At 40.5% G+C, this 26,688-nt stretch overlaps 1 protein-coding gene across 1 annotated transcript in view; it reads left to right on the top strand.

Annotated features, from left to right (window-relative positions):
• FBN1 (fibrillin 1) overlaps positions 1 to 26,278 on the top strand; it is a 139,924-nt gene extending 113,646 nt beyond the window's left edge. The window contains exons 43-65 of the mRNA XM_057369896.1: positions 2,086 to 2,211; positions 2,915 to 3,037; positions 5,835 to 5,960; positions 6,674 to 6,790; positions 7,150 to 7,278; positions 7,535 to 7,654; positions 8,106 to 8,231; positions 10,201 to 10,350; positions 11,695 to 11,760; positions 12,449 to 12,565; positions 12,925 to 13,044; positions 14,599 to 14,721; positions 15,146 to 15,277; positions 15,864 to 15,989; positions 16,553 to 16,759; positions 17,355 to 17,480; positions 17,694 to 17,816; positions 18,068 to 18,184; positions 18,941 to 19,069; positions 19,888 to 20,007; positions 22,816 to 23,047; positions 24,082 to 24,256; positions 25,003 to 26,278. Of these exons, the coding sequence (XP_057225879.1) occupies positions 2,086 to 2,211; positions 2,915 to 3,037; positions 5,835 to 5,960; positions 6,674 to 6,790; positions 7,150 to 7,278; positions 7,535 to 7,654; positions 8,106 to 8,231; positions 10,201 to 10,350; positions 11,695 to 11,760; positions 12,449 to 12,565; positions 12,925 to 13,044; positions 14,599 to 14,721; positions 15,146 to 15,277; positions 15,864 to 15,989; positions 16,553 to 16,759; positions 17,355 to 17,480; positions 17,694 to 17,816; positions 18,068 to 18,184; positions 18,941 to 19,069; positions 19,888 to 20,007; positions 22,816 to 23,047; positions 24,082 to 24,256; positions 25,003 to 25,392 (3,320 nt within the window). The 3' untranslated portion in view covers positions 25,393 to 26,278. The remainder of the gene's footprint in view (positions 1 to 2,085; positions 2,212 to 2,914; positions 3,038 to 5,834; positions 5,961 to 6,673; positions 6,791 to 7,149; positions 7,279 to 7,534; positions 7,655 to 8,105; positions 8,232 to 10,200; positions 10,351 to 11,694; positions 11,761 to 12,448; positions 12,566 to 12,924; positions 13,045 to 14,598; positions 14,722 to 15,145; positions 15,278 to 15,863; positions 15,990 to 16,552; positions 16,760 to 17,354; positions 17,481 to 17,693; positions 17,817 to 18,067; positions 18,185 to 18,940; positions 19,070 to 19,887; positions 20,008 to 22,815; positions 23,048 to 24,081; positions 24,257 to 25,002) is intronic.
• The last annotated feature ends 410 nt before the right edge of the window (positions 26,279 to 26,688 follow it).

Raw genomic sequence — 26,688 nt, 5'->3', positions numbered from 1 at the left:
CACTGGAGGAATAACAATTAAACAGTGTAATGGAGTTCAACTCTCTGTTTAAGTCCAAGCCTGCAAACTTTCTGCCTGGCTACTCCTAGCTGGCAGCAACTACTCCTAGTTGCTGCTTGTAATCAAGGCAACACACAGATCCAAAGAAACTGTAATCAGGCCTACATGAGCAGGGCACAGATACCGGGAATGAGAGGTCTGGGAGTGAGGCCAGCCAGCATCTGAGAGGAACTGGGAGTCTTTCCTTCAAACTAAAGCAAGATTTAGTCTGACATTTCACATCAGTTCCCCTGGGTGTTGGTTTGACACAAAAATCCTTTTTTCTGCTCAGCTGGAATATTTCTCACAATGTTATTGTGTGTTACATTTGAATCACGAGTAACAAATTGCAGAACAGAAAGAGAGAGAGAATGAGGAATTCTAGGACAAGAAATTGAGTAAATCCCTAGTGGGACTCCCTTTTGTTTTTATTCACACTAAAATGCAAATGAGAAGCAGATAATGTACCCTGTAACAAACAGACATGGCATATAGGCAGTAATCAGATGCTTTAGCATGAGGCTGTTGCTGTGGTGCAGTATTTAGCTAGTTAGGTGGAAATATTTCTAGTAAAGTGGGGAACGTTATTTTAAAAGAAGTTACAGAAAGGTACAGTATTTATTATTTATGAGGTCATTTATTGGAAGCAAATGTTCTCCTTCTGGCTATTAGCATTGGTGCAGCTTGTTGCAGAGTCTGCTCAAGCTAATTGGGCYGTTCATCAGCAGCAGGGAGTCTTGGACCTTACTAGCATGCCCAGGTAAAAGCTGCATCTGCAGCATTTGACACGAGTGCAGGGGTGTTGAGTCAGCTCTGTCTGCCCTGGCACAGCGTGGGGCTTTGCAGTTCAGGAGCCAATGGGAACAGAAGGGCACAGAGCCCAGCAGCACATCCCAGGCCTGGGCTGAGACTGATGCACACACAGCTCTTCACAGCTGTGCAAATCACAGCTCTCCCTGCTGCTTTGGGATCWAGGGCATAGCACTCAGCCTGCTGCTTTTGCACAGGGGTTACTCATGTCCCTTACAYCTGCAGGCAAGGGATCATGGTCCAGACACTTAGTATTTGCTTACAATCCAATAGTGTTACTCTCTGTTTGGATTAAAGTTCTRCATAGTTGCTCCAGGTGTTTGTTTCAGAAACAGAATTAGTTCTATTTTTACTCATCCCTTGTATCAGAGGACTCAAAGTTACAGAATCTAATGTAGAAAAGGAAGAGTTGGATCCAGCAGCAAAATAAAAAAGCCCAGACAAAATCACAATAACATTATCTGATGGAAACTCCTGCTAGCTGGTAATTTCCCACCATATTCTCTGACTGTGTAGCTCAGTGCATATGGCAATGTTTACTAAAGGCAGAGGCTTTGGAGGAGTCTCTGAACTCTCTCGTGTTGGAATATTAAGATGTGTAAGGACCCAATAGGCAAGACATATAATTGTAATAGCAGCTGGGKTTTTTTTCTGCCAAAATCAGTTACTTAACTGGGGTGTATATAAAGCATTGGCAAGCCCTGGCTGCCTGGCTTAATCAATCTAATTAATAGCATGTTGGCAGCACTTCAGATGTTACCTGTCATTGGCACTTTCAAACTCTTACAYAAAACCCTGAAAATCTTTTCAGATTAACAAGGGTAAAACAGTGCAAAACTAATTCTGATAAGTGTTTGCATTCAGTCCTTCTCCCCTGTATTAAACCAAAGACAGTTCCAATCTCTCTGTTTGGCTCTTCCCAATGACTCCACTSTAACATCGAGAAGGTGATGAGGCTCATTAGGGCTGTGGGTGGGAGACAGGAGGAAAGACACGGAATACCTTCTGTCGCAGGATCATTCAGTACAGTGAAGAGTCAGGACCTAAGAAAGCAGGAAATACCTGCATTTCCCCAGTTCGGAATGACTCCCTGTTCACCTGGAACATTCTCGTGCTTCCATTATATGTTTGATAATTATCTAAAAGGGTAAATGCATAGGGATATACTCTGTAGCAGAAGATTCCATGATGTGCTCATGAAGTAATAAAAGTATTAAAAAAAAATTATTCTTGCAGATATTGATGAATGCAGAGAGATTCCTGGAGTGTGTGAAAATGGGATCTGTATAAATATGGTTGGCAGCTTCCGATGCGAGTGTCCTGTGGGCTTCTTCTACAAYGACAAACTACTGATCTGTGAAGGTACAGTGCTCTTCTCATTCAGGGAAATGGTGTTTCACCAGCTGGCAACTCAGACACTGCCAAATGAGAGCCTTGTTAGGCATCCTTAATGAGGGGAAATTACTGTATCAGTGTAATAAGTCTATGTTAATTCAGACATTTTGAATTCTTTTGCATAGAAAATACCAAATTTTCCATCAGACATCTAAGGCCTTGAAGGCCCATGAGTCAGCAGTCATGGGAAGAAATATTTTTTTCACATTTGACAGTAAAGCCAAGAAAAAAATTTTAGTCTTGAGACAGATCATGAGCACAGTTTTTTAAATTCCAAGATATTTTTTTCTAATGGAACAAATATTTTTGTAAAAAACATAAACAGATGATTTTTTTTCCAGTTTAAACATTCACTAATATTGTATTAGTCAGTTTTGTGGAGAACTGAAGATAGCATAGAATTGCTGTTATTCTCTGGTGTGGGTTATGACTGCTGACAACCTGGGTGCTGCAGGCAAGGCACTGAGAGCTTTGAGTAAAAGCATCTTCTGTGTGCTACTCCTGACTGAAACCCATTACATTTCTAGGGAGATAAAGTTCTCTCTTTGCAGCAGCTCAAGTAAGAAAAATTGATGTAATTTTTTTTCCCTGAAGCTTTTTGATGATGTTTACATTGAAAGCTACTAATATCTTTATTCTAAAAAAATGTGATTTTGGCATCTTTTGACAGATATTGATGAATGCCAAAATGGACCAGTTTGCCAGCAAAATGCAGAGTGTGTGAACACAGCTGGGAGCTACCGCTGTGACTGCAAACCTGGCTACAGGTTCACATCCACGGGGCGCTGCATGGGTGAGTGCCTGGGGAGGACTGCACAAACCAGGGCTTTTTAAAGGTGTGGAAAAAGTATCTCTCCTGTCCAGGAAGTTGGTATTTCAGGAGATGAKCCAAGATTCAAGAACTCTTCTCCTAAAGTCTTTTAGGGCATCCCATAAACATGAAGGTAATTCCAGGCCTATTCCACAGATGTGTAAGTGGGAGTTAAAAACCTAAGTAGGTGTTTATCTTTCACTTTATCCCACCAGCTACAAGCATTTTTTTTAGCCCTTGTCATGTCTAGGAAGAGAGGACCAATTGATTCACTACTTTTCTGTATTTTCTGATTTTCGTTATAATTTTCTGTATGAATTTTATTGATTTATATTCCACTTGGGGTTTTATAAAGAATTCACTGCCTGCTGGAGTCTCTGCTGCTAATGTAGACTTATCTGCTTGCCTGTCTGCAATAGCTAACTTGAAAAGCTTATTGTKGAACTTCCTAACTTTGATATAAACAGGCCCCATAATATTATTTTTAAATACTCACTGAGTGGGACTGCAGTTTTATAATCTGTTTGTTTTTTCTTATACTATCTTAGTCCAGAGAGGCATTCACKTTATCTTGCTTACTTGAGAATTGCTGAGATTTTAAAGACCACAGCGGGCCAAGCTGCTGTAAATATTATATACTATATACATTTCTGAACAAAATAAGAATTACAAAGGAAGCTGATAACATTTTCCTTGGGTTTTTGCTTCTGAGTACTACAGTTTTAGGAAGTGCACTTTTCCCTGCAGTGCAGTTTTTCATTGTTTCATGTGACTCTTGAGGGAAAAGGGTGTAGGGGAAATCAGAGCACTACTATGAGAACTAAAACTTTGCTTTGTTAAGCTATGCAGTAGCCCATGTAAATATTCAATATGTTCCTAATGTAATTGTTGTTGTTAAGGGTTCATTAGAGCAGTACAGGAAGAGCAGGGGAAGGTTCTGATAYGGATTACAATTACAAAGATGAATTGGCACAAACAGTAATACTTCCCTGTATTTTGCTCTTATTTTATATTTGGTGAAAATAAAGTTACACAATTAGAGTCAAAATAAGAGTGGTTGATAAAGTACATGATCCAGCAAAGGAAGGAAGTTCCCAACCACTCTGATGGGAGCAGAGAGTGGTCAGCCATGCTATTGGATCAATCATGCAACTGCATGGAAAATGATCACACCCCTGTAATTTATGTGCTGTTGAGTCAAACGTGATGTATCACAGTCACTGGTACTACAAGTACTGCATTTATCTTACCTTCAAAACTGCATCCTTCTGGTGCTATCTATTGTGGTAAAATAAACAATTTTTCTTCTAAATTAGCTTTGGGCATCACTATTCATTTGCCCACAAAGCACCAGAGCATCACAGTTTTTYTTTTGTCTCTGTTCTCCTGAGCTGTGAAGATTAAGAGTTCTTAACAAAGCATTGGCTTTCCATCTGCCTCCTTCAGGCTGTAATTAGCAGTKCTGTCATTAATAACATTGGGAAGGCTTRGTCCTCAGTGCACACCCACCCAGARTTATTSACAGCCCCATGTGATGTACAGAGATCCTGAGGATGGGGCTCTCAGGATTGTCAGTGTGCCAAGTAAAGTGCAGAGGAGAGGCAGGAAAAYGAGATTTAGTACATGACATTCTTTGCAATTAGGAACAACTTGACTTACTTTTGCAACAACTTGGGGTTGGTTTGCTGAGAAACTGCCTCTGCTTGACTTAGATTGCATGTGAAAGGAAATTACTGAACACCAGAGCCTAATCAGTTTTAATACAAGCTTGTGGCAGCRCCTCAGTTCTCGTATTTTGGAGCTGCAGCATAGGAAGGAAGGAAGCACACTGAATCAAACCAGCTCTTGGTGGTRATGAGGTCAACAGAAACACCTCATTTGTTGCATGTTTCTGATTTGTCATGGAAGAAACTATGCCAAAGAGCAGATATTTAATTTGTTAATATTTTGTTTCATTTACTATTGATRGAATCCTTTTCTGCCTGAAAGCATTTGTAATGAGAGTAGCAGGAAGCAGTTGGCTGTTGAACAAGAGATGCCCTGCTATTGTAAGGCAGCAATTACATGCTGGCAGGGGAGCTTTGCCCCTTCTCTGCAGAATTATTCAAAATATTCCCTCACTCCATATAGCAGTAACTCTTTTTGCTGTTGGAGCTTTCTCCAGTTTATAGGATCACCATCCAATTTCATGGATGCTTCAACACATGTATGTGTACCCATTTTATCTCTGCATGATGAGTTGATAAATCTACACTATCTTTTATCTTTCTACAAGCTTAGTGAGAAAAGTGTGGTGTTCATCTCCCCGTCTGTTCTGTATGATTTCCATGAGTTATCATGCCATTTGTGCTACAATCAAATGTAGCTAGATGCAAATAGCTGCCTTCATGAGAAGAATGCAGCCTGTGATTCATATGCCTCCTTCATATCTGCTGCAGTCAATACATAGCCCTGTGACTCAGACCCTCTCCAATCTTGTGTCATTAATTCTGCTTTTCAAAGCCATGGTAATAATGTTTTCCCTCCAGCAAGAATTTGCATATGCTAAATATMATTTTTATGCTAAATTTTTTTCAGGTCCACAAATACAGGATAAGGTAATATACATGCAAATCATGCTTTTTCTGGGATTTMCTTAGTAATGTTTTTGTCATTAATAAATTAAAAATAGTATTTTAAGTTAGGCTATGCACTGGAGACYGTCTTTGTTGCTGCAAATTCATCTTTCCATCCTTGTAATTTAAAAGACTCCGCTTTCACTGCACCTCTTTGTTTTCAGATCGGAATGAATGTCAAGAAATTCCTAATATCTGCAGCCATGGGCAGTGTATTGACACTGTTGGAAGTTTCTACTGCATTTGCCACAATGGATTCAAAACCAATGATGACAGGACAATGTGTATAGGCAAGTGTATCAAATTAAACTGAACTTAAGCTTCCCTTAAGATAGTTACTAAGTCCGTCCTCTCTGTAATGAGAAGTTGCATTACAATAATTGAGACTGTGAGCCATTTATCACCAGACAAAGGTGCAAAACTGGCCATTAGAGATGATAAAAGCTGATAACAAATGAAAAACATCTCATTAAAGTAGAGCGAGCCTTCAAAATTGCATATCCTGTCTAGTGAACTGATAATGATTTCATTTTTGAAGAAAATATTTCATTCTTAAAATTTTCAGGAGCATCTTGTCTCATTTATTCCTTTAGGCAAGGTATTTAATAGATTAATATTGCCATGCAGCAGTTGTACATGGSCTACTTGTTAATAGAGTGAATGAAGGGTAGATTTCTTGCCAGAAAAGARCCCTTTTCAGAAGCAGTCATCTTCATTTACATAGGAATTTTGTATTTAACCCATTCACAGCTKTTGGTTGTGTATTTTATGAACAAATTGAGATTTCAGAATGCTTACAATTAAAGACACCTTAGACTTATTTTGGGAYGGGTGATATAGGAGCCACAGTAAAAGCAAATGATTGTTGGACCCTCTATTATTTTTGTAGATGTTARTATCAAGTGTGTAAATCTATGTGAAATCTTTTTGGGAGATAGGCTAACCTTCTTCCCTTCTATTCAGTCTGTGGGCAGTGGGTTATTTCCCTTCTGTTCCTTTGTAGATATTAATGAGTGTGAGAGGGATGCCTGTGGCAATGGAACCTGCAGGAACACCATTGGCTCCTTCAACTGCCGCTGCAACCTGGGCTTCATCCTCTCCCACAACAACGACTGCATAGGTGAGGAGTGCTGAGACCAGGCACATGCTCCTGAGACTTTCTACTTCTAAAAAAAGTACCATAGATACTGTCTTTTCTGCATGATCTGGATGATTRAAGACAAAACTGTATTTCTTCACTCTCAAAAGGCCTCTTTGATTAGGCACCACTCTCTTTTCTWGAGCCTCTTCAATGTTGGCACAAGATACTGGAAAACTATTGCTCTGACAATTTTATACCATGGTACTTTGCCCTCACTTGCTTTTGAAATGGGATTGTGTTATCAGTTACTTTGTTGATGCAGTGGAAACAGAAATCTCACCTAYCCAATTTCCATTGTTGCTGATGTTTCTGATGCCTTTCAATGTTATTCCTCTTAGATGTGGAYGAGTGTGCAAGTGGAAATGGAATGCTCTGCAGAAATGGTCAGTGTGTGAACACCATTGGGTCCTTCCAATGTCTCTGCAATGAAGGCTATGAGGTGGCTCTGGATGGAAGGACTTGTGTTGGTGAGTGCTTTCTTTTAGCGTTGAAAAAAAGGGMAGCAGATATGCTTAGTGGAACAGTAGGGTCAGAGAGAACTGTCACACTGCCATCATTGTACTTAGCAGAAGAAAACAATGACAAGAGAACAGGAAGATGACTCCTCTCCTCTCTTGGAAAGTTACACCTTCAGTTTGATGGAATTAAATRAAGCGGCCTCAGTCAGAGATTTACTGAGATAACAGCAAGTACCTTAAATAAATTTTCTTTCTTTTCTTCTAGATATCAATGAGTGTGCACTRGAGCCTGGAAAATGCGCACCAGGCACATGTCAGAACTTGGATGGCTCGTTCAGATGTATCTGTCCTCCTGGATACATCCTGCAGGATGACAAATGTGAAGGTRTGTACAGAGCAATCCTTCTGTCTCTTTCTTAGCTGCTCACAGTTGTTACCTATTTCTTTTCCATTTAAATGTGAGTAATGTTTAGTCTTTTGTGGCAGCCTAGAGTTCTGAACTGTAGCCACTAGTAAGTCTCTCACTTCCTAGAAAAAGTCTCACCCACGTTTGTTTGAACCAGAACTACTTGCTCTGAACCCTAAAAAAATACAATGTCAGGCTATTTGTTTGATGGTACATTGCTGAAGTTTGCCCACTGCATGAGGATTTGAAAACTAATTCTGGATTTTGCACTTGAATTATTGGTTCCTCTTTCTGTCCTTTTTCGTTGAGCCTTTTTCTTTTTTTTTCAAATGTGCTAGATATAAGTGATGATGTAAAACTGCACTTTATGTAGTACAGCTGCCAGTGTAAATATTATTATTTCTCATGTCTTTAATTWCTTTTCTTGCAGACATTGATGAGTGTGTGGAACAGCCAGAAATTTGTGCCCTGGGCACATGCAGCAACACTCCAGGCAGTTTCAAATGTCTGTGTCCAGAAGGCTTTGTATTGTCTTCCACAGGAAGGCGATGCCAAGGTAAGTTCATTCCTATTTTCTGGCATTTCAAAATTTGTTTGCTGTTTCATAAAAGCCTTATTAGTGAGCTGTTTCTAATACAGCAAGAAGGCTCTGGACTCAAACAGTGTTTTTCACAGGGAAAACATGATAATTCTGTTGCTGGGGCCAGGTTCTGTCTTGCCCTAACATCTGTTTGTCATTAAACTGAACATTGAAATAAAAGGGGTGAAGATAATGTTAAATGTACCAGGTTAAGCGAAGAATTTATGTTGTACTGAAATCCTTTCTTGCATCCCTGGAAGAAATATTGGGGTTACCTGGACTCTATGTAGATAACAACGTGACATGGATATGGAGTATGAGCACAGGAGACTAAGGGCAGCATTTCCAGTTGTAAGGCTGTCCTTAGCACTTGCCATATTCACATAATACTTGTTAWATGCTGTTCCTCTCTGCAAGCATGTGGGTGGAAAAAAAGATTGTTGGAAAAAATTTGCAAGGAGTGTTGTGTGGACAATAACCACCCATATGCTTAGAGACATCTGAAGTGTCTTCTGGCTTCCAGATTACTGCATACACAGTTCAGAACCTAAACATGGACACTAACATATCAGATGCTAAAAGCTGAACATCTAGTAATAAAAAGCCACAGGTTAGTTTAATTTATTTATAAATAACAAGCACAACAGATTAGGGAGTGAGTTACTTTAAAGGCTTTGAAAATGATTKAATAGATATAGCATTAAATGTCCTGTACACTGTGCACAGTGGGAACCACTGGAGAGTAAGACCTTTTTAAGGACCTCTGTAGTTTTGCTTGGCACAGAACAGTGATGCTTGTTGACACCATAGCGAGTTCTTCACTTCACAGTGGGCTAAATGAAATTGTGGTTTTGGTAAAAATGAATCCAACCTGCAGTAAACATTCATCCAAGTCTCCAAACCACCATGGAGTTTGGCACAGTTACTTCACTCAACTTGAAGAAAGCAGCATGGATGTTTTAGCTGTGTTTATGTAGCTTGTATAAATGAATTTTCTTCAGTCTGAGGGTGTTCTTTTCTTCAGGTAAGAAGGAAAAAAAATCACAAAAAACCACCAAGAAACACAATCATAAAAAACAATGCAGCCCAATCTTCTATGTTTTTAACACAGGCCACTGTTTCACACAATGTCAGAGGAWTACACACACTTGTGTATGAACTTCAAAAGGGCTTTTCTCCATGCCCTAAAGAGGATTGTTCTTTCTTCAAGTATCTCAGGCTCAACAAAGTTTTGTTTAAAACTTCCCATTACCTAGGACTTTGTTAAAACCTGGACACTGCCCAGCATTGATGCTGCAGCCAGAAAACTGGATGAGCAGCTGCTTCCATAACTGCCCTGTTGCTGTCCCCCTGCCAGCACAGAGAGCTGCCAGCTCCCTGCCTGCTGGATGCTTGTGGTCTGTGATCTCAGCTCTGAACAGCATCCTGGTTACCCAGCTTCAGGGAGTGAAATGTGGTGCCACTGGGACAGTTTGCTTTTTGCTTTGTTTGTRTATACCACCGGAAGAATGAGGAAGGAAAGGGCCATTGAAAATTGCCTCTCATTTTAGCACACAATGTTGTCATTGCAAGTTGATGAAAATCTCTTGACTCGAGTGATTCTTACTAGTAATAGAATATAAATGCATAAAGCATTATTCCGTTTTTTTCAAAGAGGAGTGAGCATAAGAGGACAGTACAGCACTTCCATTTCTGCTGGACTGAAGAGAAAAACYCTTCCTTTTCCATGACTGCAGTAGGAAACTATCCCATAGCTTTTCTTTAGTGAGGTAGRGAGTTTCCTTCCTTATTCAAATCTTCCACAGTTAGACAATGATGGTCCCTATTAATAGAGCTAGATGGAAGTTTGGTGGGGGGGCATCCTGTAATTTTGCAGTTAACACCTCTAAGTGAAAATTGTGCCAAAGTTCCCTAACTGCTCATAACAARTTTTTTCTCTATGCAGATCTGAGAGTAAGCTACTGCTATACCAAGTTTGAAGATGGAAAATGTTCAGTGCCGAAGTCCCGAAACCACTCCAAACAAGAGTGTTGCTGCGCCTTAAAGGGACAGGGATGGGGAGATCCCTGTGAGCTCTGCCCAGAGGAAGCAGATGGTGGGTTATTGACTAACTTACCATATTGCCTCTCTGAACTGAAAGGAGATTGGGATTCTTATTAGAAAGAATTTTGAAAGTTTCTGAATCTGTTTGACCCTAGTAATTGTCATTGGTCTCTGTAAAGTAGAGGCCATTGTGGTCTCAAAACCCACGTCCCTTGGATAGTCAGGTATCAAACATACTCCTTCTTTGCGTATAGATTTGCTACAGTGATTAGGTGCTGGGTATTTTGCTATGGAGGTCTCACATGGAGAAAGTGAAAAGCAGAAAGTAGGTCCTTGATAGGCTCTGAGTGACAAGTCCTTCAAGACACAAATGGAATATTTCTCATTATAAATAGGTGTAGGAAGAGGTACCATAAAAATGAAATGTAACTAAAATAAAACCCCAAACAGTTATGCTATATCGAAATCTAAATTTCGTTATTAAGAAAATATAAATTTAAAATCTTATCAGTGTGAATGACTTGCAAAAGTAGCAGGGAATAACAAAATGCAGGCCTTGAGGAAGGAAAGCTCCCTGGTCTGTTGCTAAAGAAACACTTTCCTTTGTTAGTATCCYTTTTAAGACTGAGTAAGTCAACATCAAGCAACTCAATGGGCTTCTGTAGAATCATGGTGCAATTTGCTGAATGAACATTCATTCGTGCTGACAAATGCGGTTAACAGCATTACTGGTTTCAGTAATACATGATTGCAGTTCATTTCATTCATTAGTCATGTAGATGTTTTGCAGAAAATCCTCACAAAAGCTGAGGTTAGAAAAGAGAATTCAAAGTGCCAGTTGCAATATTCTTCCTAGGCCTATTGCCTATGCATGTTTCATTYGTTGACATGGACAATGTGTCAGTTGAAAAGCACAAGCATATGTTGCARCATTTCCTTGAAGTGTTAGCACATGTATTTTTCACAGTCCAAACTTTGTCGAAGGATATCAAGGCCCTTTTTTCTCAGTTTTTTAAAAAAGAAATAGCTTTAAAATAGCCGAGTCTGGATTAAAGCATACCTTCTTTGGAAAAGGTAGACTTTTCTTTTACAGCAGAAAAAAATGCAGTCACTACTCTTGATATTTCAAAAATGGAATTGCTGCATTAGTTTGTTTCTTAAAGAAGTTAAATAATGCTAATTATTAACAGGATTTTACACATTTGTATACAGGAAAACAAACATACAGTTTTTGCATGARTATAAAATCATAAGTTTATATATCTACATCCTTTGTTTCTGGACCTGAACATGAGTAGGATGAACTGGTAGCAATGGTTATGTGTAGCTTGTGAGTTATGCTGATCGCCAAGATAGAGTTTAACATATGGTTTGATTTTCATGGTTTTTTTTGCAGAGGCATTCAGACAGATTTGCCCATTTGGAATTGGCATCCTTGTTGGACCTGGTGAYGCAAGGCTGGGTAAGTGCCTGAACTCTACGGTGCCATTTTTGCACCCGTGTCCCTTTTCCACTCATAAGCCTTTCAGTTGAGAATAACACCTCTGCAACTATTTCCAAAAGCTATGAATTGTGGAAACTTCTATACCTTTTTTTTCCCCCCCAATTTTTCATACTGATTTCAAATTCAAGCTTGAATATCTCAAATATCAGAAATTAAACTTCTTTTAAAGCTTATGTAGGATGTAGAGAATGGATCTAATGTCACGTAGCATACTTGTCTTTTCTTATACAATATGTGTAGYCTGTTTACAGTAAATGGTTTTAATCCTCCAGAAGTGCAAACCACAGTTTCCCAGATCCCTTCAGTACATTCTGTTCTCTCCCAAGACAAACAGCACTTGAGCCTTATTGGCAAAAGTTTGTGCTTAAGGAGCACTGGATGACTACTGCTTTTCATATCTGCTGCTCTCCCTGTAGCCTCAGTCAGAGAGGTTTATATCTGACATTTAGAATCAGTTTCTTTTCTGCATTCTGAAAGCTGGCCCGCAAAATAAATTCTGTGCCCTAATCCTAATATGTCAGAATTTAAATATTAGTGGGTTTTGTGATCTGAGGAATRTTTCTTGCCAGAAACTTGTTCTTTGAGAGAAGTCTAAAAGCACATGAAGCCAGTTGCACTTACTGTGTTGTTTGTATTTCTGGTTAAGATGTGGATGAGTGCCTTGATCCTGATAACTGTAAATTTGGGCAGTGTATCAACACAGATGGGTCTTTCCGCTGTGAATGTCCCTATGGCTACATCCTACAAGGAGCAGAATGTGTGGGTAAGTATAGCTGTTTCAGCTTCCATTTTAAAGATTTTCCTGAATTACTCGGTATGACATTAAAGAGCAGTGAGGCTATTTTATTCTAACATTGTGGAGTCTCCCTCTCTGCTGGTGCTTAAAACCTGCCAGGGCCAGGCCTGAGCAATCTGCTCCAAGTTGACCTTGCTCTGGCTGAGTGTTTGACCCAGAAARCCTCTACCAATCCCAAATGATCCTAGGAGTTTGTGGCTCTAATTCAGTACTTTCAGTGAGTTCTTGCAGTTTCTGTTTTTCTGGTTGAACATCAGCTACATAGATACTATATAATTTTAGTTGTGTATAACCACGTATTCTTTCCTTGCTCTAACTACTTGCAGATACTGATGAATGTGCTGTTGGAAACCCRTGTGGAAATGGAACTTGCAGGAATGTGATAGGGGGTTTTGAATGCACCTGTGTAGAAGGATTTGAGCCTGGGCCAATGATGACCTGTGAAGGTGAGATCCCATGTGTTAAGGACTTTTGTAAATGGGTTCCCTGATTTTGAAAACAGTGGAGGGGAGTAAAGCAGCTTTAAAAATAAAATATGGACACTTGGATGAACACATCTTTATCTGAAACAGAACAATGGGCTCCTGCTTCCTGTATCCACCTTGAGCTGTAGTATGTTTTTCTGCTAAGGGACTTCCCAGAGTTGGGGTGCAGTCTYTCCAGAATAGCTCCCAGAAGTGCCTACTGCCTTGAGTGGAGAGCCTCACTGTGGGTGATGAAAATAGGAAATGGGCTGCTTGAGTGAGTTAGGAAATAGGGAACAAACCAGAAAATATAAATACAAAACCCGGCAATTACCTTGGTACCCCTAGGYTGAATATTTTACATGCTTTGGTATCTCATTGCAAAAATTAAAATTTGAAAATACACAAAGTAAAGAGAAGTAAGGAACATCAGAGATACAGAAAAGACACTCAGAAAATAAATTAGAATTTTTCAGTGTGGAAAATGTGGTTGAAGAGATATATAATTTTATAAAGCCACTAGTGGTAAAGGTACCAAAAATAGAGGGAATGTTAGACAAACCAAARCAAACATTTTTATATGCATGGTACTTGTTTAAGTTGTGGAGCCCTTTGCAGCATAGTATTAGTGAGGTCACTAGTATAAATTTACCCAGAAAGAGATTATAYAAATTTGTGTGGGAATCCATCAATGGAAATTAACCTTGATAGTTTGGTTGTGGCTTTTGGCTGTGGAAGTCCTTAAACTGAGAGGCTGTATCRGGGAAAGATCTCTGTATACATGGTATGAGTTTTTTAATATTCACCTCCTGTTACARCCAGAGAGAGGAGAATGTCCTAGGACATTCTGACACTCCCCTCTGACCTGACACAGCTGTTCTTAAATTATGTGCCACAATCTATTTCTTTGCAAGCCCATACAAAAGAATGCTTCTATTTTTGCATCAGATTGCATTAGTTGTATGTACAGTTAGAGCTTCATTCACTTTTCTGTGGAATTTGAGTGAAAGCTCCAAATGCAGAGGARTTAGCAGAGGACATAAACATCACTATATAGCAGTAATTACTCAAGTAGTCCAGACCATATGTAAATGCACTTAAAAATAATGGTTTTAGTAAGGATATTGTTTTATGGAATTCAGTTCATGAAGAAGCTAAATTTGTGCATTCAAATAGCCAATCAAAATATAGAATAGAAATAGAATTCAAATAGCCAATCAAAAAAATTGAACCTAGGTGTGGAAAAGATACAGTTTTAACTGGGCAAGTATTTTGGCAGCATGGATCTGGAAATTATTTCCATTGGCTGCTTGCTGTTGAACTTACTGAAACTTCAGGTAGCTGTGCAAACATACTGGAGTGTCTGGTGCCTGTTTCTCCATGAAGAGTAGAACCACGGGTCCCCAAGCTGTTAAAATTCAGCCCTCAGTAAAGTGGGATCTGTGGTGTTGCCTGTACCTAAAACGTGCACTCAAGTGTGCWGAGTTTTACATGAGTGTTTCCCTTCCCCCATGGTCTTTGTTGCTCTAAATCCAGATGTCAATGAGTGCATTCAGAACCCTCTGCTCTGTGCTTTCCGCTGTGTGAACACTTTTGGATCCTACGAGTGCAAGTGCCCCGGAGGGTACGTTCTGCGAGAGGACCGGAGAATGTGCAGAGGTAAAGCTTCAACCAGACTCTCACAGTTAGGAGATAATGATTTCAGTTCCTGCAGGGGCAGGGCTCTGACTCACTGCTCTRTTGGGCCAGAGTTTTAATCCAGGAAGTAACTGAGTCAGAAAGAATTTGGGATGAAATTCTATGGTTTGCATTATGCACTTGATTGTACTAGGCCTACCCTGCCAGTAAATTTATACATCTGCCTAAAGTGAGGTCATATCAGATGATGTGCTTTTGTCTTGCCCTAAAAATGGGCATTTGGGAGAAATCAATTTGCTCAAGGCTAGTATWTTTTATGGTTGGTTTAGAACAGTAAACGTATGTGTAGGGTTTGATTACAACTGAGATTCCAGAGTCAGAATTTACTATTGTGAATTTCCAAGATAATCTCTGTATATAATAAAGTCTAAACGTTGTGTTTTAGATCAGAATGAGTGTGAAGAAGGAATTCACGACTGTGACTCAAAACAGATGGAATGCAAAAACTTAATTGGCACCTATATGTGTATCTGTGGGCCTGGTTATCAGCGCAGACCGGATGGGGAAGGCTGTATAGGTAAGTGACACTGAAGTGTTGAAGCTTTTGAAAYACACAGTTCCTCAGCAGAGCTAAAAACTTTGGATTTAACCAAGTGTTAGTAAACTCAGGGGAAGATTTGCACAGCTACCTGTGTAATGGATCTGTTGGTGCTGTACACACTTGGTTTTGCTGTTCAGGTGTACACATGTAGCAAATCTGCATGTGGGTGTCTTTACAATCAGTTTGTACTGCTGCTGCTGAATGCTCTGAGRGAAGAAGGTGAGGGTTTGTGTTGGTTGCTGTAGGTTTGTCTCAGTTAGTAGGAATGAGAGTAGATCTGCATCTTTTTTAAAYCTTGGAGGGCATTCAGAAGTGCAGTTGTAACAATGAAAAATTTTGAAGACCGGTGAGGAATGTACTGCAAATAAATATAACAGTCGTGAGCTAGATGGCCATCTTTCCTCTGCAAATTGAATAGAAGAACCTTTAAAATATAAGAAAAATTTAAAAATTAAAGTTTAACCAGGCAGAATACACAGCATAAGAGTTCCATACAAACCTCTCTTACCTGCATTAATCTAGTAACAAACTTGATTTTTGTCATAAAATTTCAAAACCACAGATGAGAATGAATGTCAGACCAAACCTGGGCTCTGCGAGAACGGCCGTTGTGTGAACACAGTGGGGAGTTTCAGGTGTGAGTGCAACGAGGGATTCACCGTCAGTGACACCCAGGATGAGTGCCTTGGTAAGTCCCAATTTACACCTGAATGAGCTGTAATTTGCATAGCAGCAATGGGTTTGAAATTAAACTTAGAAATAAGTTTAAACTTAGAAATGGTGAGAAAACACACTCTTGAATTTACATGCCTTTGGGAAGGGGCCTTTTATGTAGGTGTCCTCTTGCAAGTTCCTTCTTCCCATGCTCACCATATCCCTGCTTCAGTCAGTCCAGCTGGGGTCACTTGCTACCAAAGCTGACTGTTCCATGGTTTCAGTCAGCCAGGAGCTGGTCTGACATTTCTTTGGTCCTGATTTTCAGCCAGTCTTTTTTCTCTAGCTTCAAACAGAAACATGTATTTTTATAAGCATATTCTAACTTCTTGTTTTCTACCTTTTGCTAAATTTCTTGTCTTTGTTTCCCTTAGATGTCATTCTCTTGTTCTTACTGCTGGTAGTCTTTCACTCTCAGTTCCACAGTCTCRGGGTGAAGTATGCCCTTTCTGTTATATTTCTGACTAATTTGCAGTATCTCATGACCCTCTGGAGGTCACCATCAGGATTCTGTGTGATGTACAATTTGTCTTCCAGACAACAGGGAGGGCTACTGCTTCACTGAAGTCTTACAAAGYATGTGCCAAATCGGATCGAGCAACAGGAACGCTGTGACCAAGTCTGAGTGCTGCTGTGACGGTGGCCGAGGCTGGGGACAGAACTGTGAGGTCTGTCCCTTCCCAGGCACCGTGGCCTTCAAGAAACTTTGCCCTCATGGCCGAGGATACACCTCCAGTGGAGCAGGTACTTCTCATTAAATGCTCTCTTCGACAGTGCCAAATTAAGTGATAAATTCTAAACTCCCATTTTGCATATTTGAACACTATAAAGTCCTAAATGTTTTGGATATCAGCTGAAATTCTCTGAGATTTTTCGTGTTGACTGAGTATAATCCTTTGGGAGGAGGGTGTACAGCCAAAGGCCCTGGATGATGAGGCATCCATCCCTTCTTGGCAGACACTTGCTTTGTGTCCTGGTTGACTGACGTGCACTCGAATGGGAATTTGCACTCTCACATTTGAGTGTGTTGCAGGGACAGGTTAAGAGCTATTTGTGTACATGAAGGCTAAGTGATGTTTGATTTGTGGGGACTGATACATGATCARCTCCAGTTGTTCCCTTCCACTTACAGCTTGTTCATTGCATAAGAAAGYGAGATTAATACTCCATTCTGTATTTTGCCACTTAATATTTCTCCTTAAACCTGTGCAATATTTCACTATTTTRTGTAATTATTTTACRTATGGTGTGGRTTTTTYCGTGTCAGGTCACAAGAATCTRTTGAGGCTGTACAGAATCAGTTTTRTTCCACTGAGAATTAACCCCTGTTTAATTGCAGATATTGATGAGTGCAAGGTTATYCATGATGTCTGCCGCAATGGGGAGTGCATCAATGAGAGGGGATCTTATCGCTGTCTTTGCAACCTGGGCTATACTACAGATATCACTGGCACTCTTTGCATAGGTGGGTTTTTCATTATGGTGTTTGCATATAAAGTTTATTACTAAGAGATGACTTGAACAAGGGAATAGAAAGATTCAGAAAAATGAGAAAATAAAATGKTACTTGTTAATGCTTTGAGGATTTGGATTTCCTTCTGATCTGTCCTGAACATTTTGTAAAACTTTATCACAAATCTTTGTTGCCAGCTGAGGTATCTGATTTTGCCTCTTGTAGATCTGAATGAATGTAATGAGTCTCCAAAACCTTGCAATTTCATCTGCAAAAACACAGAGGGGAGCTATCAGTGTTCATGTCCAAAAGGATACATCCTGCAAGATGATGGGAGAAGCTGCAAAGGTAAAAATCAAGAAAAGAATTTACTGCAGAAACTCTGTGTTTCATAGACAAAAATGAATGCAAGGACATTCAAATGATGCAAATCTGTTCCTTGATTCATGTGAGTATTTCCACTAAAGACAGGGGAAATGGCCTGCATAGGATGGAGCTGGTGTTCAGTTAAAGGCTTTATTGGCTATTATTTATTTGTAACCACTTCTTTCTGAGTCCAGGGAGCATAAATGAAAGATGTTTTCTCTTTTTTTTTTTAGATCTTGATGAATGTGCAACAAAGCAGCACAACTGCCAGTTCCTTTGTGTCAACACTATTGGGGGGTTCACGTGCAAATGTCCTCCTGGGTTCACTCAGCACCATACAGCCTGCATTGGTAGGTGAYGTGGGGAGGTGAAGGCAGATTAGGGATTTATTACTGACCCTTACTCTAGAAGAAAATAGCAAGAGGGTAAAATCATCTTCCTGGGAAAGCAAATAGAAACATAGGCCAGGTTCTGATCCTAATCCCACCAGAACAGAAGATGTGAAGAGGCCCCTTCTTCCTGCCTTCCCTTGCTTTCATAATCTGTCTTTGAGTTTTGSACTTGCAAGAACCAGCCAGTAAAAACACTGCTTTGTAATTCTTGCCTTACCCTTTCTTATCTACTGAGCAAAAAAATAGTTCTATTTCTCTTCTTGTAGCTCCTTGASATCATGTCAAGGCTTCTTTAAACAGCTATGAAATGCACATTTCTGCATTTCTGAACCCATACCCATTGTGTATGTGGAAATATTAAACTAAACTGCTTCCTCCTGCAAGATACACTTTCTGCTCTGCAAGCTGGATCCTGTTTCTGTGTCAGTTTGATGATCCTGTGAATTTGGGRGTGTTTGGAGACCAAAACATCAAACTCCATGTTCTTGGTGAAGAAAAGRAATGTTTCCCTTTCTGTTACTTTTGTCTTTCCAAATTCAAAAGAGAGCAGTGTAAGCTGTCTTATAGTGCAGCCTGAGAGCTTGGGAGGGCAGTGGGACACCTGTGTTACTGATGTGTCTTTACTTCCTGCCACAACCCCTGATCTTACTGTGGCCAAAAGAYCAGCTTTGAAATGACAACCACAAACTAACACTGAGCTTTGGTTTCCTTCAGACAACAATGAGTGTGCTACTGAGATCAATCTYTGTGGGGCAAAGGGCATTTGCCAGAATACACCAGGAAGTTTTGTTTGCGAGTGTCAACGTGGCTTCTCACTTGACCAAACTGGGCAGAGCTGCGAAGGTGGGTACAACACAGTGCATTTAACTTGGCCTTCTCTTGCTGCCTTAATCTTCTTTCAGCTGTACTGTCATCCAAGGAAAGACCTCTGGAGTAAGCAACAAAACCTACAGAGTAAGAATGCGTAGGATGAAGGGGAGGGGAGTATGGAAATTGAGCAACAAGGCAGTWTTTCTCTCCATGGGCCAGGAAAAAAAGGATATATTGCAGGATTCTAAAGAGCTGGACAGATATTTTCTGTGGATACGTAGCCTGGAATGTTTTAGTTTAAGTGTTGCAAGTTCAGTGAACTTCTTTTGAATGTTTCATGGATTTCTGAGAGATTCATCAAGGACAGGAAGTCTTGCATCTCTAAGGTGACCTGCTAAAGAGAGAGTTCAAGGGCTGCAAACTTACTCCTCTGGGTTTTAGAGCCTTCTCCTGGGGCAGAGTTTGGATTGTTTTCGAAAGAGATGTCCTGGGATTTCTGGACTGGATGCCTGGGTAAAAGCAAGGGTCTGCCTGCTGTGGAGCTGGCATCCTTAGGAAAGCATTAGGGATCCTATACACAAATGGCTTTCTGCTGTCTGCTCCCCAGCAGAATGGAAAATCTGAAAACACTGGCTGAATGTCAGCTTTCCATGGTTTTCAGCCCTATGTTACTTGCTGTAGAGCCACARATCCAAACCTGAAAGGCCCAAAGTAGTCAGGTTTGTGGAAGATCCTGAAATGTACCTATATATATGATAAGTGAACATATACAATTATTTATTACATGTTTTCCAAATACAGCATAATTTGAGCTTCTCTCCCAAAACTCAGAGTGTGTCTCACCCTTTTAGATGTTGATGAATGTGATGGAAACCACCGGTGTCAGCATGGCTGCCAAAATATCATTGGAGGATACAGGTGTAGCTGCCCACAAGGATATCTCCAGCATTACCAGTGGAACCAATGTGTTGGCAAGTCACTTTTGTAAATTCATACTTTAAAATGCATGTTACCTTTGTTAATAGCAAGAAGTGGARGGCAATGGTGCACTTTGCCATACTTTCTTTTTCTGATAATAATTTGCTAATTTCCATCAGAGTTTCATTAGAAGTGTGTGCTCCTGTGAAGGCAGAGTGGCTGTGAAGCACCCAGGAGCCCATGTCCTGGTTCAAGAGGKGTTTAAGCACAAAGCTCTCCATGAGGGTGCTGGAGGTTGTATTGACTTTGAGGAAACTTGTGTTACTCATATATTTTATGGTCTGAGCAMAGGAAATCTTATTCAGCTTTGCAGTGGTCTCTGCTTAGACAAAGGTCCTGTCTAAGAGTGGATGATGGGCTGAGCCTGGCACTCTCAGAACTACAAGTTTGGATTGTTAAATTGTAAAATTCAACTTCTGGCTAAAAGCATCTCAAATTCTGTTAAAATTCTTCTTTATCTGCACTTTTGCCATTTTTACAACACCTACAGGAAGGCTGCTGTGTTTAAGCCCCTCCTCTGTATGGAATTAACAATTTTTCATATTTGAGCAAACCTGCAGCTGTCTGCCTAAAGATGCTTCCTTGAAGCTTTGGGGTACAGTTTACAGTGAGTGCTTACAGGACAATTCTGGTTATGATTAACAAATGRTAGTGCTCATAAGTTTATGTAAATAAGTAAATACACTGGTGAATTAAGTGTGTATTTCTTCCCTATCTAAAYTTTGTTGCTATCCCAAGTCTCTGAGCCTTCATAGATGGGGCTGCCTGTGCAGCAGTCATGGGAAAAGCCTCTGTTTCAGCAGTGTAATATGCAGCATATTCAAACAAGAGAAATGGGAATAATTTTTCCTCTAGTGACAGTTATGTGCAGTTTTTATCACATTTAATGGGCTTCATGTAAGACAGTCTTGTGTGGATACCCAGAGATGAGTTTGATGACCTCATTGAGAACAAAGGGCTTTATAACTTTTTGTTTGGCTTTGCTTGCAAAAACATAAAAATGCTTTGCCTTTTTATCACTGGGGTGCTCCAGGGAGGTGTCTGCTTTTAATTGTGCAAACCTCCTGACATTACATGCAGTCCTTGCTGCAATGTTTTCTTTGCTGTACCRTCCTATGCCTGTAACATAGAGGGAACAAGGAGGGAACACAAACCCAGGGGGTTTTGAATGTTAATTAAATTAGCAGAGTTTATGGTTAAATTAGAATTTAATCTGCAGAATTTAATCACCCAGAATATGGGAATTAACCTCACCAGTGTCCCCTTCCTTGCTGCTGTGGAGCATGCTGAAGTGAGCGTATCTGCTCTTGGTGCAGTAACTTTCTGTGGCCCAAAGAAATAAGCGTTTGTGGTGCTGGCATAGTTGGCTGTGAGGTGTGACAAATACTGAAACATTGCTCCGAGTTAATGGCAAACCCCTRCAGGCTCTGGGAACACAGGATTCAGCCCCAGGTTTTAATACCTTGTGGTCTCCACATGTTCACATTGTACTGTCTGTAACTGTAAATTCTTAAGATRCTTATCTGGATCTCCTGGGTGTACCACAGGGGAAGAATCCATGTGCTAGGTTTTTCCGTGACAGTTCCTTCATATTCCTTGGCAATCCAAGCTCTGCAAACAGTTTGTTTCTTTTTTAGCTTATTTAATGAATCGTTCAGGGATTTTTTTTATGTTGCTGCAACACATTTAGATAATCACTGAAGAATGTTTTGGTTCCTCCCATGTCTTGTGCTRTCTGTGACTGCATCCCCTGCCCAGGCTCTTCCACAGTGCACCATGTCATGAATCAGGCTGCGAGAAGCAAAGGCATTGCTTTTAAACAAAGAACAAAGAGCCACATTGTTTSGAAAAGAATAATGCTCTGACTTAGTAGTTATTCTCCTGTAACCTGCATGTTGAGGTCAAAGATGCTGCTCTGGACTTGCCAGGTGGAATTTCTTATGTGTGCACACACCCACAATGTCCATGTGCATTTATTGCAGAAATTGGGGAACAATAATACTCATAACTTTATGAAGCAATTTGGTACATCATACAACAAAAACCAGACCAGCTTAATTTCAAAAAGTAGCCATTTTCAGTAAATAAGCCTGAACTGACCTCAAACTCCTACAACGCCACCTTTGGGAAGTTTGGAAAAGGCCTGGTTTGAAATGTAGCAGTCTTTTGTATCTACAGCTACTTCTATTTTTACTGCTTGTTCCCACATCTTATCTGTATCTAATATTTAAATGTGAGTGTGTAGGGAGGAGTTTTCAATGCCTGGAAAAGGTGTCAGTCAGAGCTTGATTCCTTACACTTTTTTCTTTAATGTTGAGTAGCACTAAAAACAAGGGACTACTTGACCAGATTGTTGGCTGTACAAAGTTTTATTCTTCTCTGTTATCTCTGTGAAAAAAAGCTACGTACTCTGTTTCTCTGCTCTCCAGAGCATGAGCTGACATGGCATGAACCAGCTTCTGYAGAGTAGCCCCAGTGTTGCTATTGTGTGGCTGTAGTCATCTCCCAGGGACCGCTGCTCCAGCCAAGGCAGGGACAAGGCCAGTTCTCTGTGTCCCTCCGAGGTGGCAGCAAGTTCTCTCTGTCCCTCCGAGGTGGCAGCAAGTTCTCTCTGTCCCTCCGAGATGGCAGCAAGTTCTCTCTGTCCCTCAGAGGTGGCAGCAAATTCTCTCTGTCCCTCCGAGATGGCAGCAAGTTCTCTGTGTCCCTCAGAGGTGGCAGCATGTTTAGCCAGGCATGACCTGTACAAGGACTGCTCCTGAGGGTAAAAGTTAACGTGGTATATTCTGCTTCTTTTCCAGATGAAAACGAATGTCTCAGTGCACACATTTGTGGAGGAGCATCCTGCCACAATACTTTGGGAAGCTATAAATGTATGTGCCCTACCGGATTTCAGTATGAGCAGTTTAGTGGAGGTTGCCAAGATATCAATGAATGCGGTTCTGCACAAGCCCCGTGCAGTTATGGTTGCTCAAACACTGAAGGTGGCTACGTCTGTGGGTGYCCACCTGGTTACTTCAGAATAGGACAAGGGTAAGGGATTCTCATCTTGAACTAACTGACACCAAGGGGACATGGGCCATTCCTTTCTTTGCAGTGTGGAGCAGCAGAAGCAGGAGGATTGTCAGCAGTTGAGGAGGGATAGGATTGGGAAGGTGCTCCAGAGTTGGATGCACCTACTGATTTGGGAGATTTGGGGGGGCAGGAAGGGTGGGAAAGGGTAACCATGGGAAGGGAGGTGTTTAATGCTTGAAATTGAAATTTGGTCAGGGCTACCAGGTTCAATCCTCCTATTCTAAGCTACTGCTTTAACCTGTCCTGCCCACCCCAGTAGCTTGCCAAGTCCTTTGCTTGGCACTTGGGAGCTCACACTCTTTGCTCACTTGTCTTCTTGAAGAAGGAACAACAAAACAAACATTAATAATAAGACCCCATATCAGCTGCAAAAAGAAATGATATTACACGAGTGGTTTCACCAGCTAGTTGGAATAACAACTCTGTATACTCTTTATGTTCTTGTATGAACCATATTCTTGTGTGTTTAAAATTAATATTCTTTTAAGAAATGTCTGCTTTATCAAGAAAACCAATATTCCCATGCCCCAGTGGGAGAGTTAGGACTGTACGTTGTATAGGATCAATCAACCCAAGAAAGCAGAAAGATCGTGGCTTAAATTTTTTAAGTGACTAAAAACTTTGGGATGCATTATGAAAGACCTCACTATTCAGATTTTTCAGCAGTTGCTGAAAATTGGTCTCTTTAAATGTGTTCCAGGCTGGATAACAGAAATYGCTAACAACAACTCAGAGTTTAAGCCTGTGTTTTTAAGACTGTTAAATATTGGCAGGTCTCTCTTGGGCAAAAAACCATGAAGGCAGATTCTGGAAATAAGAGTGGGCTCATTGTGATTCAGTGAGAATTTTGTCTGTTGACTTTAGCAGAAATTTTTCCTAGGAAATGAGTGCAACATTATTGCTTAATTATGTGTACTTACAGTTTCCCAAATTCAGCTTTTGATAAGATCTATACCTCGCTGGAGTTAATTTTGAATTTCTTTCTTCCTCAGACACTGTGTTTCTGGAGTGGGGCTAGGACGAGGTCAAGGACAAGAGCTTTCACTCAGTGGAGAAGTAGATGACAACTCCCTCTCTCCAGAAGCTTGTTATGAATGTAAAATCAATGGCTATCCCAAGAGAGGAAGGAAGCGCAGGAGCACTAATGAAACTGCAAGTGAAGCAGAGGTAATTGACTCTTTCTGTGGGGAAAGGGATTGTGGCTGTCTTGTGAAAGCTGGACTCAGAAGGATGTGTGCCAGGAGACAATCCCTCAGGAAATACCTGCACCCTGAGGTAGACCAAAGCTGGTTTTGGATGTCAGGTAGTGTTTTCATCTCAGAGGTGATGTAGAGCTTCCCTTGCTTTCCAAATGAAAATGTCACAGCTAATGTGCAGCTGTCTGAAATGTTCCCATGCAGTCAGAGGTGAAGGGTGAGGCTGCTTTTCCAGCACTCTGCTGTGCCTGCAGACTGCCCTGGTTCCACACTTCAACCCAACACATCTTGCAAAGCAGGAAACCCCCACTGAAATGCTGTGGCTGCCTCAGAGACCCTGCTCTCCTTCACAYGTTGTTCTCTCAGCCTGTGGCTCCCCTGGCAGAGAGGAGGAGTGTGCCTGTGCTCTCTTTGTAGGARTCTGGGCACAGGTTCCAACTATGGAGGGRTTTCATCTGTCAGGCAGCAAGGCCYRGGCACAGAAACTTCCAGCACGTGCCTCGGGCTCCTCTGACCCACAAGGGGTGGTGACAAACACTGTCCTTCATCCTGAGCAGTCCTACACCCATAACAGTGGATTTGCCAGATGAGGTTACAGAACCTCCTTTTTAAAATTGTCTAATTAGTCATGAATGAGCTGGGCAAGAAACACATACACACAGGCACGTGTGAAATACTCTGTGACAAAGCCAAYTGACATCCTTTGTTCTTGTGCAGGATCAGCAGGAGCTGCAGCCGCCAGTCAGTCTCGCCAGCTGGGATATTGAGAAAGCAGCAGTGTTCTCCATCAACATCTCAGATCTCAGTAACAAAGATCGCATCCTGGAACTGCTCCCTGCCCTCACCACACTGACAAACCACAACCGATATTTAATTGACTCCGGAAATGAAGATGGTTTCTTTAGAATCAATAAGAAGGACGGGATAAGTTACCTTCATTTCACAAAGAAGAAGCCAGTGCCTGGAAATTATTCATTACAAATCAGTAGTATTCCACTCTATAAAAGGAAGGAACTTAACCAGCTTGAAGCAAAACATGACAAAGACTACCTCAGTGGTGAGCTGGGAGATAACCTGAAAATGAAAATTCAAATATTGCTTCATTAATTCATCAACCAAAGACCAAATAATTAAACCAAAGATAGATAGGTAGAACTGAATATTCCTCCCAATCAGATTCTCCATATCATAGGTACAATCTTACATGAGTACATTTGTATGGACGAGCACTATCTTATTATTACATCAACAAGGTACAGGATGAATATGTGAGCTCAAAACTACCACTTTCTCAGGCTTTTACRTGTAGCTGAACTACCTTGATATGTTGAATCTTGAAAACTGGGACTTTTATCATTGGAAGTTGGCCATGGATGCTGAGACACATCATTTCAGCAGAGGTACAAGAATGTGCTTTCAACTGATGGACAGCTCTATTTTTGTAATTCTTAAACTTCGCTTCTCCAACTACAACTTACTAGGTCAGCCATTTATGATATCCATTTGGTGCTAGTAAATTTTCAACCTAGATTTATAAATGCACTGTAATATTTACACAACTTAGAAGCCAAAATTGCCATTATTCAGTCTAAATACTTCAATCAACCAAAGTTAGCTCAGTAGTTTATCTCAGTTATGCCTATAATACATTACATGTAAATTAAGTGTGTGTATACTGTAATCATGCTATTTTTATCAATGAAGCATTTGTAAACTAGATTAATAATACCCTTAATGTGAGGGTTTGTAATGGTGCTTATAAGACCAACTACTTGTTAACTGTATACACAAACCTGATGATAAAATTTCTGTGACTTGTCAAAATGCACTGAGGTCAGTAGGGACCATTAAACATTCTCAAAAGTCAGATGACAATCAGTGCCATCCTACACCATGACATATTGTAACATGTCAAGAGTACCCATARTCATTCATATCAACAAGGGTTCAATGTCATAAGTGTCACAATAAAACAGTTTTTTTTTTTAGTTTATTCTGTGGCCTTGTGTTCTTGCTAAAAGTGTGATGAATTGCATTCTTATMCTTCAGGTGTTGTCAGTAGGGCTGTCTGTGTATCTGTCTGTGTGTCCAGGTGATTTCTCCTTGAAGGTGYTGCTGGTGTTCATTCTTCATTGCAAAGGAAGAATAGAAGTTCAGAAACCTTCACGATCTAAACAGCAGTGGACCTCTCTCAAGCTGCTGTGTGGCTCCAGAAAGGGAGTGAGAACAGTTCCAGTGACATGACCTGAGTAGTCCAGTCAACGAGTAATTTGATAGCCAAAACATGCAGACGTGGATGTTAAATCATTATACAGAAAACAGTTAAGTGTGAAAAGTCTTGTTTGTGAAAACTGCCTTAAGATATTCCATTTTTAACCCTCACTTCAAMTGTTACTGTCAAAT

This window comes from Malurus melanocephalus, unplaced genomic scaffold (genome assembly GCF_030028575.1).
Source record: "Malurus melanocephalus ecotype Western Australia unplaced genomic scaffold, MMel_1.1 scaffold_116, whole genome shotgun sequence".
Taxonomy (NCBI): Eukaryota; Metazoa; Chordata; class Aves; order Passeriformes; family Maluridae; genus Malurus; species Malurus melanocephalus.
This window is presented reverse-complemented; position numbering and strand designations above follow the sequence as displayed.